The following is a 16,259-nucleotide window of genomic DNA, read 5'->3' as shown; positions in this document are numbered from 1 at the left end:
AACTACAGTAACATCATGTTTACATAGTGCACACAACGCCTCTGTATTTACTCTTTGATTTCTCTCAACATGGGGACAGGTGACTTGTCAGTCAATAAATGGGAAACAAACTAACTTTTTTGAAAAAGTAACTCAGATATTTTCTTGAACATTAAAAAGTAATGTGTTACTTTACTAATTATTCTGAAAAGTAATCTGATTACGTAACTTGCATTACTTGTAATGCGTTCCCCCCAACACTGTTCACTTTGTATTTAAATGAATTAATCTTGATTTAAGGTTTAGATATTTTAATCAACATTATAACTTGGAAAATTGACATTTCATTATGAAAGGTAAAATAAGGTTACTGAATTTCAATTAATACACTTGCCACTCAAAAGTTTGGGATCAGTAAGGTTTTTAATGTTTTTTTTTTTTCTCTTATGCTCATCAAAGTTCCATTTAATTGATCAAAAATACAGAAAAAGTAATATTATGAAATATTGCAATTCAAAAGTTTTTTTATTTTAATATACTTTACAATATTATTTATTTCTGTGGTGCAAAGCTGATTTATTACTTTTATCAATAATGTTGGCAACAGTTGTGCTGCTTAATATTTTTTGGATACTGTAATACTTTTTTCAGAATTCTTTGATGAATAAAATGTTTAAAAGAACTGCATTTATTCAAAATATTTAATATTTTGTCAAAATATTTAGTCTTTACTATCACTTTTTGTCAATTTAACACATCCTTGCTGAGTAAAAGTATTAATTTCTTTTGAACAAAGAAAGAAAAAAAATACTGACCCTAAATTGTAAAAGGTAGTGTATATATTGTTACTATATATATATATATATATATATATACACACACACAAACACACACTTTTTATTCATAGAATAATCCTAAAAAAAATCACATGTTCCAAAAAAAATATTAAGCAGCAAAACTGATAATAAATCAGCACATTAGAATGATTTCTGAAGGATCATGTGACACTGAATACTGGAGAAACAATGCTGAAAATTCAGCTTTGCATCACAGAAATAAATTCTATTTTAAAGTATAATCAAATAGAAAACCACTATTTTAAATTGCAATAATATTTCACAATTTTACATTTTTTTTCTGTATTTTTTAATCAAATAAAGGCTGCTTTGATGAGCAGCGGTGTATATTTCAGCCTAGTATCATATTGACAAAACTCTAATAACAAATAAACCACAAGTACACATCTGATTGTTACTCACTTTATTGAAAGCATCAAGCTCTTAGTACAGATATATTTAGCACATCTTGACCAACCAAGGAAATAGCAAGAGAATTGGAACAGCAAAGTTTCCCTTTCCTAACCTCCACGAAAACCCTGCAACAGAATCCTTTCTATAGTTCCCTCACCAACCAACAGCGGCTGGGAAGAAGAGCTAGTACAAAGAGAAGGTCCAAATCATGAAAAGGTCACTCCCCACCTCAGAACAGGGTCAGAAAAAGGAGTATATACTGTATATACTTGGTCCGCAACGTCAACATCTCCTCCTCCACTCATGTATATTGTATAAATCCCACATATAATGACCAGGAAAAAAAAAAAATCGAAACTGCCACCCCTTCACTGAAATCATGCTCATGTTATTTCTCCTAGCAGTGGTCCACGTCAGACACCTACAGTGTCCATTAGATCAGATTTAACTACTGTAAACATCCAGCTGCCTCTTCAGAGACATTCGTTACTAGATGAAGGAGACGTAACAAAAACACTCAGGTTCTCCATCAGCACTGGTGAGGCCGAAAAATAAAACCACGCTCACCGCTCACCACACTCAGGACCAATGAACAGTTTGTTACATCGTACGGACAGAACTTAAACATGTCAACGTTACAAAGGGCTGAAGCACAGTAAACATCCTGCTAGTCGCATGCAATAGCACATGTGAAGAAATCTTTTTCTCAATGCACAATGAGGGCATGATCTGGAGAGGTGTACAAATCTATTGCAAAAAGAAAAAAAATTATTAAAACTGCACTTTATGCAGACGTGGGGTGTGGAATGATCCGGGTTTGCCCTGACGTGCTCAGATCAGTGCGTGCCTATTGTTTGCTAACCAGCTTCTGTAGAGAAAAAGAGAGAGAACACATTTTGTTTGGAAAAAAGAAAAATGCTTTGCTGTGCGATCGGCACTCAATTGAAAGGCGTGCATCAGTGCTGGACAGCCCCAGGGTCCTTCACAATGACTAAAACGACGGACGGAAAGCAAAAAACGACACTCTTTCTCCAATGCACGCTTCTCCGCTTGCAACGTTATTTCTTCTTTTATATAGAACACACTGTCACCCTTCAACTAACTAATTTTTTACTTTTAATACATTCATTTTAAAGGCCATTTCATTTGAGGAAAGGAAGACGAGAGAATGGTTACATATTGCAGGTTATATGTTGCTGACATTTAAGGCAACAGTTAAGCAACATTCACTTCTCTGGTACTTTGAATGAAGTTGGGCACCAGTAAAGCCTGTAATGGAAATATTACCTACCTGTACAAAGTTACAATCTAACTAGTGTATTACTTAAATGAGCGGGCTGTCGACATTGAAACTTCTAAGACATTCACTTCTCTAACACGGCGAGTAAAGACAGCTGCCTGCAGGGTTACGGGAAACGATGAACGAGGAATATTTGAAGTTTGTTTTCAGGATTTCTTCACACGGTCACAGAAAAGTTAGCTAGCTATACACAGTTGCGATTTAAATAACCAATGTGGAAATACAAGCCAGATCTGAGCACGTCAGGGTCCTTGTCTAGTGAGGTCGGAAACCCTGTCTGTGGGGGATGCGAGGGGACACTTGCAGGAAGGGAAGGGAGCGTTGCATGTGTTGGGATGGTGTGACATGCCTGAACCACACCACCACGCTCAAGAACTCTACATGCACTTCAAGATCACAGCAAGAATGGGCTAGAATATCTACAGAGACACAAGAAGAGCTTTCATGCACGATATCTACGTCATTGGTACAAGAATGCATAAATGTTAAACTCAGGGAAGATCTACAGCCAGAAGACTCCACGCACAAACACCGCCTCTCCTCTACGAGACTACGCCGGCTGCAGAGTTGTTCCTCGCAGCGGCGGAGTTTCTTTTTACGCTTCTTCATTTCAGAGGATCAGCTCTGCTTCTGCTGGCGGTTCTTGGCGTAACTGGTGAAGACGAAGTTGTAGTCGTTGAAGTGGGCCAACTGGCGGTCCAGGAGGCGGTAGCTCTCCAGCTTCTGAGCCGAAGAGAAAACACTGCGACATTTGGAGCTCTGTTGGGAATCAAATGAGAGGGAAAGAATTAGAACGAATACTCTAAACCACAACGGCAACATTGGAAGCGACTGGAAGTGTTGAAGCTGCCAATCAGAGCTGTAAGCTCAAAGCTTCTTTGCATGATCAACTTTAACATATCTAAACTATTCTATACCACATATTGCTTTATTTTCTCCATTTGAAAACATTCGACATTCTACATTTATAGTAGAACTTGTTAGTGTTGCAGCTAAAGCTTTTTTATAAACTAAATGTTTGTGTTGTTATAAGAATTAAACAGTGAACAGTGAAGTATGGACTTACTTTACTCAGTCATTTATTTACTATATAACAGCAAATAAATATTGCTTCTGCATATTGGTTATCGGGCACATAAACACGCAAATATCGGTTCTGCATATCGGTTATCGGGCACATAAATACGCAGATATCGGTTCTGCATATCAGTTAACGGGCACATAAATACGCAAATATCGGTTCTGCATATCGGTTATCGGGCACATAAATACGCAAATATCGGTTCTGCATATCAGGCACATAAATACGCAAATATCGGCTCTGCATATCAGGCACATAAATACGCAAATATCGGTTCTGCATATCGGTTATCGGGCACATAAATACGCAGATATCGGTTCTGCATATCAGTTAACGGGCACATAAATACGCAAATATCGGTTCTGCATATCGGTTATCGGGCACATAAATACGCAAATATCGGTTCTGCATATCAGGCACATAAATACGCAAATATCGGCTCTGCATATCAGGCACATAAATACGCAAATATCGGTTCTGCATATCGGTTATCGGGCACATAAATACGCAGATATCGGTTCTGCATATCAGTTAACGGGCACATAAATACGCAAATATCGGTTCTGCATATCGGTTATCGGGCACATAAATACGCAAATATCGGTTCTGCATATCAGGCACATAAATACGCAAATATCGGCTCTGCATATCAGGCACATAAATACGCAAATATCGGTTCTGCATATCGGTTATCGGGCACATAAATACGCAAATATCGGTTCTGCATATCGGTTATCGGGCACATAAATACGCAAATATTGGTTCTGCATATCAGTTAACGGGCACATAAATACGCAGATATCGGTTCTGCATATCAGTTAACGGGCACATAAATACGCAAATATCGGTTCTGCATATCAGTTAACGGGCACATAAATATGCAAATATCGGTTCTGCATATCAGTTAACGGGCACATAAATATGCAAATATCGGTTCTGCATATCAGTTAACGGGCACATAAATACGCAGATATCGGTTCTGCATATCAGTTAACGGGCACATAAATATGCAAATATCGGTTCTGCATATCGGTTATCGGGCACATAAATACGCAAATATCGGTTCTGCATATCAGTTAACGGGCACATAAATACGCAAATATCGGTTCTGCATATCAGTTAACAGGCACATAAATACGCAAATATCGGTTCTGCATATCGGTTATCGGGCACATAAACACGCAAATATCAGCTCTGCATATCAGGCACATAAACATGCAAATATCAGCTCTGCATATCGGTTATCGGGCACATAAATACGCAGATATCGGTTCTGCATATCAGTTAACGGGCACATAAATACGCAAATATCGGTTCTGCATATCAGTTAACAGGCACATAAATACGCAAATATCGGTTCTGCATATCAGTTAACGGGCACATAAATACGCAAATATCGGTTCTGCATATCAGTTAACAGGCACATAAATACGCAAATATCGGTTCTGCATATCGGTTATCGGGCACATAAACACGCAAATATCAGCTCTGCATATCAGGCACATAAACATGCAAATATCAGCTCTGCATATCGGTTATCGGGCACATAAATAAGCAGATATCGGTTCTGCATATCAGTTAACGGGCACATAAATACGCAAATATCGGTTCTGCATATCGGTTATCGGGCACATAAATACGCAAATATCGGTTCTGCATATCAGTTAACGGGCACATAAAAACGCAAATATCGGTTCTGCATATCAGTTAACAGGCACATAAATACGCAAATATCGGTTCTGCATATCGGTTATCGGGCACATAAACACGCAAATATCAGCTCTGCATATCAGGCACATAAACATGCAAATATCAGCTCTGCATATCGGTTATCGGGCACATAAATATGCAAATATCGGTTCTGCATATCGGTTATCGGGCACATAAACACGCAAATATCGGCTCTGCATATCGGGTACATAAACATGCAAATATCAGTACTGCATATCGGTTATCAGGCACATAAACATGCAAATATCGGTTCTGCATATCGGTTATCGGGCACATAAACATGCAAATATCGGTTCTGTATCGGTTCTAAAAAAAAATCAATATCGGTCGATCACCAATTTTAACCCTAGAAGGACACACTGCTATCTAAGGATGTCAAAATAGCTTAAAAAAATAACTAAATTTGAATTTTGTACTTAAATATGATCAAAATACGTTTTATATTTAAAATGCATAATTTTATTTCGGGTGAAAAAACGCTTTTGGCTTCTCTCCTGTGGCCACAAGTCGATGCATCCAGCAAAATAATACTAATGCATATTTACTCAAATAAAATCACATGACTATTTGTGAAGATAATGGTTTATAATAAAATTATAATGAATTAAGTCGCTTAACTAAACAAAACTATGTATATGGGTCAAAGATGTTAAGATGTGCACGTCAAAAGAAATTTACAAAAATATCCATAGAAAGCAGAATAAATGTAAGGGTCTACTTTTAAGGTATTAAACAAGTTTATGGAGAGTAAAATGTCAAAATAATGTTACATTGTCATTCAATGCAACACAATATGCATGTAAAAACATGCTTATTCTGACTTATTGTTTTAAATGAGTAAAAAATTCTTACTGACAAATGGCCAAAACCTAGGATAGTGGCAAATTTAAAAAATGTAGAATTACAACTATTTAGTATTTGGGGTGAAAGTAATAATTATTTTAATATGTCATAAATTGATCTTCGGTAAATTAGGGAAAAATGTATGATATTTATTTTTTGCTCAGAAAAACAAGAACAAAAATGGAATTAAATCAAAAACGGAAAACTTTTTAATTTTTTGGGGGTAAAAAAAAAAAACAAAATAAAAAGATTAAAGCAGTATTACACTTATTGTTTTTATACTTAAACCCTTTTTTGTCTTTGACCCAGGTATGTATGAGTTTAACACAAAGGATCAAAAGCCAATCACACAGAGTACTTTTTTCCATTTAAAAATATAATGCAGTGGGATGGGGAAAAATAAATCATCAAGATTTGTTTTTTCAAAGTTGAACTTCATTATTTTACATGGCTTTCTAAACAAGATGCAAGATAAATGACCCTCTAGAAAATGCGCAACATAATGCATTCTGTGTGAATGGCTTAGTTTTATGGCATAATAAATACATTATAATGCAATGACAATAACATGGTCATCACAAAGTCGTCATGCAACATTTTTGCATTCGAAAGTGTTATGTTAAATTTGACAAACATTCTAAAAAAAATTTGACAGCCCTACTGCCTTCAATGTAACTGTCACATATGCAGTTACATAAATATTCATAGCAATCAATTCACAAGTAATACTATATATAAATAATTTTATTTCAGACTGATGGAAACCAAGTACCTGTTTGAAAATGAATTGTTTGTGGATTAGTTGCATAAAGTACCTGATTGACAAAAAGCGTAGTCACAAATTTCCCTGGTTTGAAGACATCCACGACTTTGCAAACAAGCTCGTCGTAAGATGTTTGGGAGAGGTTGGTTTCAAAGCTGACATAGGAGAACTCTGGTTCGGGGGTGATGTGAATCGTCCAGTAAGTTCCCTAGAAAAAGAACCCATCTCAATTAGCCTGCACGACACAGATTTCAGCTTAATAATAAATAAAGGTCTCCTTACATCTGTTTTCATCCCATTCATGGAGTATCCACAAGGGTTAAACATTGTGGCATCAATCACTGAACCTGGAATCAGGTCACGAATTCCACTCATCTGTGAAAACAGCAGATAGCATTAAAAACACCCTCACAAAAAACTACCGAGGTGCCCATGTTCAAATGGTACAAAGCACTAACATGATGCAGGTAAATGGACCAGCGTCCGGCAATAAGAGCACAAATCTTACACGAGTGACATCATTAGCAGAAACACCGTCTTTCATGTAGAACTGGTCCATCACAGCTGGGTCAAGGTCACTCATCAGAACTTCTAGTGTCTGGTCCGCCTGCTTGTTCTCCCAGTACTCTGGCAGCTCCAGCGTAAACAAATACCTTCAGGACAGAAAGGAGAAGAACACCATGCAAAGGTCATTTAAATGGACATCAGTTGATGCTGTTTTTTTATTTTCCCGTAAAGAAAAATAATTTGATTTGGAACTGTTGTATTTAATCTAGGGCTGTCAGTCGATTCAAATGTTTAATCTAATTAACTGCAAAGTAAATTTGACTAAAAACACCCACAAAAGATTTTTAAAGCTATTTGTGTCAAATGAGAAAGTATCAAGTAGACATTACAAATAGTAGCTTTGGAAAGTTAGAAAATATTTTATTTGACTCTGCATAAAATTTATTACACAAACATTTAGGCTGCGACGGCCTAATGTAAACTGGAAGCAGAGGTCGCGTTAACCGAAAATTGTCCGTCATTGACGGAATTTTTGTTGCAAAGACGGAAAAATCTGAAGGCCGTCCGTCACTTTGACAGATTACACAGAGGGTGATCTAGTGTAATTATTAGCTGTAATTCCCAGCCCTGTCCAGTTGGTGGCGAGTGCGCTCCAGTGTGGCAACAGAGCACTTGCTCCACAACTAAAAAGAAATTGTTACTAATATTATGCCTTTTGCTATGCGTTTGATTACACACAGGCGCAGTAGTACTAAGAAGCTACAACGATCTATCATGCCACATTAAAGAGCGCCAAAACGGTATTTATTGCTTGAATCTCCTAATGAAATTGAAGACTTTGCGATTTATTGGATGGGAGGCGCACTATGTACTTGTTAGTCATCGACTGAAAACAGCATAGACCAAAAGATCGACTGGGATTTACTGATCAATATTGCTCATTAAAATGAGAATACATTAAAATCGATGTCACTGCGGGGTGTGGTGTTGAACATGAAAAGTTAAGCAGTCTCATCTGTTCTCTTCAACATATTAAAAATTTAAACGTGAACAAAAATAAATGCAATTAAATCTGTTATAATTAAAATATGAAAATTAAAATGACGGGTGATGATTTTTTACGACCCTGTCCGTCAAAATGACGGGCAACGTAACAGTCTAACGCAACCTCTGACTGGAACATAAAAGATGATCATTTAAGAAACATCTCAGTATTTTTTGTTCATATAATGAAAGTCATGGCTTTGTACGGAGCCCCTTACGTCACCTGTAGAAGAAAAATTATTTATCCGTGGGGACGGTTTTGCAATTCGTTCCCTCAGTTTATAAACCGTACTCACGAATTCTTAAACTGTTCCCTCGGTTTAACAATTCATGCCCACGGATTAACAAACCGTGCCCACGAATTTCCAATCCGTGCGCTCAGATTTTGTAAACCGTACCCTCGGATTTTGAATCCGTACCCACAAATTCATAATCCGTGCACACGCTTTCGCAATCCGTTCCCACAGTTTGTAAACTGCTCTCACGGATTTGTGGCCCCGCCCCCAAATTCAACCAGGACACCTGTTTAAGTGCTGGATGCATTGTTTTGCATTTATTAAACTTTATTTCTCAGTAGGCTATATGAGACTATGCAACACTGACAGTTTTTAGCTTTATTTTATATTAATCACCAATAGATTAGCTGCCAAAACACCATGTGTTTTATCCTATTGGTTATTAATGTAAAATAAACGCTAAAAAGAAGCCTGTTTTGTAAGTGCGGTCATGGTACCAAAATAAAATAATAAGTGAAGAGCGCTGGTCAAACAGCTTTGTTTTATTTAATAATATTTTTCAAAATGTAAAATTACCTGAATTTAAAAAAAAAAAAAAACGAGTTTTGGAGAGGAGAGGGTAAAAAGCAATACAAAACAAATAATGTACAGGTTATGTTGCCATTCCTTTGCTGTCAAACTAAATGCAATGTAATAATAGGCCTTATTTAATAATAACAATAATAGTGCAGCATGCATCTAACTCGGATCTAACGGATTGCGAAAGCGTGCGCACGGATTATGATTTTGTGGGTACGGATTCAAAATCTGAGGGTACGGTTTACAAAATCTGAGCGCACGGATTGGAAATTCGTGGGCACGGTTTGTTAAACCGAGGGAACAGTTTAAGAATTCATGAGTACGGTTTATAAACTGAGGGAACGAATTGCAAAACCGTCCCCACGGATTAATTATTTTTTTCCTACAGGTGACGTAAGGGGCTCCGTAGCTTTGTTACCAACAGTCTTCAAAAAAAGTTTGACAAAAGAAAGGTTTGAAAATGACATGGGGGTGATTAAAAGAGGAGAAATATTTTTTTCTTGGGTTAACTATCCCTTTAAATGTTTTTATTTTTTATTTATTTCATTTAACAAAATGACACTCTAAATAAGAAACTAAATCTGCCTGTAGGTGGCGGTAAATGTCTTTATGAATCATTCGCTAATTCGATTCATTCAATAATGAAGTAAATGACTCTTTATGAACAGGCCTTTGAGTCACTGATTCACACGATTCATTCAAAACGCAGATTTATTCAGAAACTAAACACCACTGTGTTTGAGAGACGCAACAATTCTGCTATGGCTTCGAAGGTAATATGATTTTTGCAAAACTGAGCAAAAACATAACAGAGTTTAAAATGTAACGCAATATTAACTTTTTATTTACTGAACTGCTGTATAAAATCAAATTTTAGCTCATGACAGATCAGGAAAGAATCAACACTCGTGTCATATTGCTCTTGCTGCCCGTGTGATATATAAATATGAGACAAAACCCATTCAGGGGCATTTTTTGCACCAATTTCTTACATTTTAAGGTATAACTGCATTTATGGAGTTAACCAGCATCATATTTGTCAACTGTATGAAATAAAAATATTTTAATCCTGTTATTTTTTTTTCTTATAACTAATTAAGTTAATGTGTTAAACTGACAGCCCTAATTTATTCATTTATGAAATGCTTCTGTAAAACAAACCAGATTTTCCAATGCTAAAATCTGGCCATATGCAACCTTTAATGATAACTAATAGTGGTTTATCAGGCCAAGTCTAGATGATGTAAAACAGCTCACCAGCAGTCTGAGTTTAGACGTCCCATACAGTAGGCTGCTCCATCTGAGTGTGAAAAACAACAGAAAAACCTTGTAACTATATACTTAGTGAATGAAGTGGTGTTAAATAGGTGTTCAGTTTGATTAAACAACATTTTCATAATGAAACCGTACTTGGAAAAATCTGGCTGAGGAACTCGACTTCCTCCTGGAAGTTGCGGTGAGGGAACTCTTGATGGGTGGGCTTCATAAAATTTTTACGAGAATAGAAGAAATTCTGAAAAAGAAAATGAGATGCGTTGTACTGAACACTGCCAATGACTAATCTATAAAATCACGTGAGAACTCAGTGTGAACCAGAAATCTCACATGATCTCATAAACGTGATGTGTCACGGTCAGAGCTTTTAATGTGATCGTATCTGGTTTTACTGTGGCTGATGTGCCATAAACACTTCCTTAAACATAAACCTGTGTGCATGACGTACCTCGATGGCATCAAAGCCGCAGTACTCACGAGCCAGCTCCAGCAGTGGCACCAGTGCCTGCAGTAAGAGGGTGGTTCCGCATGTCTTCAAAATGAAACGTCTCTTGGAGACAAACATGCTACTCTCACTGGGAAGGGCGAGAGAGAGAGAGAGAGAGAGAGAGAGAGAGAGAGAGAGAGAGAGAGAGAGAGAGAGAGAGAGAGAGAGAGAGAGAGAGAGAGAGAGAGAGAGAGAGAGAGAGAGAGAGAGAGAGAAAATTAGGCAGGAGTGGTTAATGCTTTAAATTATGGCTCAATTTCCAGTTGCATTTCCTTATTACTATTTGCCAGTATAAACTGAATCAACATTGTAAATATCAATGACATCAATGCACTTTTCCCACACCTTTGCATTACAAACCATAACAATAATGTTTATAGAGAAAGAAGTTTTAGAAGAGAGTTCTATTAAACTGTCAATTTTACTTAATAGGTTCAAAACTGATGCACTCTGATGTAAACAAGCGCGGATAAGCATGCTCTGGATGAAAGCGCACTTTCATTCTCTGACAGAGGATTTGTGTATTTGCTATGGTGTTCATCTCAGCGCAAAATACTTAAATATTCAGACTTAATAGGCTATTTTTTTTTTTATTCTTTTCATTTTAATCTGGACTACAACCTGCCCTAGATATTGTTTGAAAGTGTTTTGATTCTTTATTGTTCAAACTTTACATAAGGTAAAAGTTCATTAGTTAACATTTGTTAATTCATTAAACTCTCATTGATAAATTCTTCTAAATATTCATTAATCTTAGGTAATTCCAATATTTAATAAATTGTTAAAATCAAAAGTAACTTCTGTAGCAAATGTAGCTATTGCTTATTGTGAATATTAATGCATTAAGGTTAACTAAGAGATCTTACTGTAAAGTGATACTTACTGGTCTTTTGCACTTTAATCGGTGTAATATTTTTAAACTTGATACATTTGAGTATTGCTTTATTTTGCATTTCAATATTCAGTTATTTTTGTTATAAGAAAACAGTTATTAAATGCGTTATACTGTATTATGACACCATGTTTTGCAAATAAATTTCAATATGATTCCGGCATATCCCTATGCATATTGCATATTTTACTTTTTTTATTTAAAGAAACCAAACCAATGTATCGTTGACATTTGTGGCAATGAGAAAAGCAATAAAAAGGTTTAGGAAGTGGTTTTTTTTTCCAGCTTTGCTTTTTATTTTTATATAAAATTATATATTCAAACAATGGTATAAAGCTATTTAAAACATCAATCGATGTAAATTGTGAATTTCAGGGGAATAATTGACAATTATGATTTTTGTCCTAATCGTGCAGCCTTAGTGCAAGCATTGCTATATTGCTGCATAAAAATTATGCTAATTATTAAATATTCTCCTTTTTTTTTTTTTTTTTTACTTTGTTTTACTTCCAGGAACTGTAAAGCTATTTTAGCAGGAAAGTAAAAACACATCCAGCTTTTTTCTCTCCAGACAGCTATGAATAGCTTTGACCTGAATTCCCCCTTTGACCCTTTGTCTCAGCCCAAATAAATGGCTTAGTGTCATCCTTAGCAGGATGCGTTTACAAGTACTCTGCACTGAATCATTCCCACCCCCCCATGACTGTGAGTCACACAGATGCCATTTATACTACTCTTATCAGCTTTTGAGTATCTCCGAGCTGAAACGCTACTGTGCGCTTATCAGTTGTGAGTACAAGTTTAGTGCAAACTGTAAACATTGAGCACTTGTAAGAACGCCAAGGCTTTGCTCATCCAGCAATGAGCCACACCTGATTATTTTTTGATAATTAAATTATTATTTAATTAACTTTAATTTAGTTTAGGCCTTAATGTTGCTACAAATAACCTAAGTTATTGGTTTGATCATATCTCAGTGATGAGAAAACTTAATATAATGTTGATTTTAAGGTGTTGAAGGATAGCCGCTTTGAAGCGGGTTGAAGGATTACAGCGTCATCACAATCCTGTCCTCTAAACTCAAAGGACAGACAGACCTACGAGTCAATAGCTCACCTGAGTATATAAGCTTCCTGCTTGTCAGTCTTTGTCACACTTATGATCAAACAATGCACATTCTCCAGAAGTTTGTCCCACTCAAATCTGAAAATGCACAGAGAGGAAAACATTAAGACCTCACAAAATGATTTTGTTATTGCATACTACTTTTTATGTTTGAAAAATAACACTTTCCAAATGGCGAACATTTTCAACAAGGCAAATTTAGACTGTCACATTTTCTGGAAAGAATAAATAAAACAACTGATTTGTTCTATAGCATGAACGAACACCGATTGGATGCATTAATGGCGCGTCTCTGAGGTCATTTGCTCTGCGGCAATGGCAGCGTGCGCAGCTGCTGGCTCCGTTGAACTCGTGTCGTAGAGCTCTCAGATTTCACACATTTGGCACAAGCTCAGATGGCCTGTTTGTTCCAAGGGGATGGCAATCAAAATCTTTGACAAGATTCAGCCCATTACATCACTTATTTACTGTTTGGTGTCAGAACACAAACATTCACCATAGAAAGCTGTGACTGACAGTCAAATTTATTCAAAAGGTTCATCAATCTCTGTCGAGTCTCCTGGGTTTCACATATGGACTATACTTTTATAAATAAATTGTCAAACACATATCATCGACAAGACGACTCACTGGTGATGACGGTAAAAATGTGTAACGTGTAAAAGTCGCATGAGTCTGTAGTAATACACAGCTTTAGGTTTCCTCTCAATAACCATACATAATGTATTATGTATTAGTGTTTCCTCAGCTAAAGGTACTAATGCCCCAGTCCCATTGGTGGGGATGTTACCAACTATAAACCATTTTTTTTTATAAAAAATAATTTTAATCTAAACCATATAAAAGCATAAATCAAAAATCATTTTAATATTAGGTGCAATATATTAAGGGCACCTGATGATATAAAATAGGAGTCAAAATATCAAAAAAACAAAACATAAAATGCTAGCTATGAATTAATCACTAGACAAAAGCCTATTTGAGCACAGTAAAGTGCTTCCTCATGCTGTAGGAAGAAAAAGAGCAGGTACAAGGCCTACTGGACTTATTTAGAAACTGGCTGTGCTCCTACTATAATGATTCTCTTTCTAGTATCTCTCTGAGGGTTAATGTGCTTTCCCGGAAGTAAACTAATAGCCCTCATAATTCATTCTGGCAGCCGTACCCAGAGAAAACCACAGAGATCAGCTTTCAGCTCTGAGAAACTGAAGCAGCGGCCTTACTGCAGGATACTATAGATGCATGTAATGTCCTGACTCATTCATATTGTACACACCTCCTTCCTATATGAGCTGGAAAGCCTCAAATGGCTACCTTACGAAGAGTAGTACAAGAAAACATCAATAATATATATAAAATGCATTTTTATGGAAACAATTTTTTTTAAACATTCCTTTTTTCAGTCTTTTTTTTTCAAGCAGTATAGTATCAATACAAGACTTATATTTTGAAAATATTAGGATCAAACAATAAACATGTTAATTACTGGACGATCTCATTTTATTTATAATACTTCAAGACAAATACATTCTAGTATCCAACCATTATTGCATGTTAAATTGATGTTGTGGTCGTACTGTGCTGTAAAATGTTATTTTCTCTCTGCATTAACTCTTCAGCTCAGTCATTGGTTTATACGCACAGCAACAACCACAGGAGACGCATGCGTGCAGCCGCAGCTGTCCAACTCTCTGCGCACATTTAATACCTACCAATGAGCGACCAGAACTCCCGACCAATCACGGCACGGAGGCGGAGCTTACGAAGCGTGACGCGACACGTGAGTTTCACATGGATGCTGCGGCGCAGGATCAACCGCCATGATACTTCCCAAAAATAGAGCGCTTGTATGCAATCAATCGCATGCGCTTACGCATACCTGCAAACATTAAAAGAATGCATTTTAAAGCAAATGCCTATGCTATGAAGGCAACGTTAACCAAAACCAAAACCATTCAGAATGCATTCATTTGTGCAGATGCACTCCAGCGCTGACGGAGGACTGTGTTTGGGGGAGGCGTGTTTGCTAAGGCGCCATATCAGCTAGCTGTAGCCCCTAGCCACTAGCTAATCAATCGATCAGCTTTCACTCACACTAACAGCTCATCGATAACTGATTCAGGCTGAAACATGGCTGATCCACAATACAGGGAAAACATCACTCGATGAGGGCCACGACTCAAACCAGAGATGAAAATTGCAAAGTAATGATAGGACACAGACAGGGCCAGACTCGCGTCAAAAAACGTAAAGACGTTAATTTAATTAACGTTACGTTGTTAATTTTGATCAACAACGACTTGGAATTAAGTGTGCAAAATCATTAATGAAAAAGCAAAAAGCTGAGCCTCATTGGGGCCTGAGGTTCAGCTCCAGTCCTGACAGCTCAAATGAATGAGCGTAAAGGGGGATGGTGTCAGAAAATGGCCAAAACTGCTGATCACGCCTCGGGTGTCAGAGTCAGGGCCACATGTCACTCAGCCGCTCTCGTTCCCTCAGAACTATCAATGTGATATTACTAACGCCACAGTCATGGTTTAAACAGGTTTTATGGATGATTTAACCGCGAATCACTAAAACTAAGCTCTAACGTTACTCCATCCATCCACGGCTCGGACCGATTCACCCACCTGGGGATAGTGCGCAGATCCCCGGTTCCTTTGGTTTTGTCCTCCCGGGAGAACCACACCTCCAGGAGCTTCTCGGTCCCCTCGAAGAAGTGTGCACTGCTGTCTTCCATCGTGAGACAAACAGACTCCAACAACAGAAAATTAAACCGTCGGATGGAATCCCAGTTAATTAGTCCTTTGTTGGTTGTTATAATTTATTAGCTTAGTTACAGTCCTTGAGCAGTCCAGGTGTAGTTGCCTTGTTTTTTTTACCGTCTTCCCTTTTACAGAGAATACCGTGAGCGAGTGCTAGCTAATATCGCCGGCCATACTGTGTAAGCGCAGAATGGCAGCCTGCGCGGAGCTTTTATCACCTACCCGACGACGTCATTTTCACGGTTACCAATCACGGCTGAGAAGCCGCCCTCGTGTCAGCAACGATTGGCTGTCACTCTTGTCAATCAAATTTGATGTTGCGTAAAGGCATGAGTTCACGTTGTAGTAGCACAGCTTGTATATGCCCTTGTATAGGCGAATCAACATTTGCGTTTTCTATAA

At 37.2% G+C, this 16,259-nt stretch overlaps 1 protein-coding gene across 1 annotated transcript; it reads right to left on the bottom strand.

Moving 5' to 3' along the window:
- Positions 1 to 1,224: 1,224 nt before the first annotated feature.
- On the bottom strand, positions 1,225 to 16,022 carry amd1 (adenosylmethionine decarboxylase 1). The gene is made up of 9 exons (XM_073816762.1): positions 15,723 to 16,022; positions 13,084 to 13,170; positions 11,037 to 11,163; positions 10,724 to 10,826; positions 10,571 to 10,613; positions 7,456 to 7,600; positions 7,230 to 7,322; positions 7,000 to 7,155; positions 1,225 to 3,288 (listed from the first exon to the last, which is right to left on the bottom strand). The coding sequence occupies exons 1-9, from the start codon at positions 15,830 to 15,832 to the stop codon at positions 3,148 to 3,150; spliced, it is 1,005 nt and encodes a 334-aa protein (XP_073672863.1). The 5' UTR covers positions 15,833 to 16,022; the 3' UTR covers positions 1,225 to 3,147.
- Between the last annotated feature and the right edge of the window lie 237 nt (positions 16,023 to 16,259).

This window comes from Garra rufa, chromosome 13, assembly GCF_049309525.1.
Source record: "Garra rufa chromosome 13, GarRuf1.0, whole genome shotgun sequence".
Taxonomy (NCBI): domain Eukaryota; kingdom Metazoa; phylum Chordata; class Actinopteri; order Cypriniformes; family Cyprinidae; genus Garra; species Garra rufa.
Note: the sequence above shows the minus strand (reverse complement) of the source record. Positions and strands in the feature narration are given on the sequence as shown.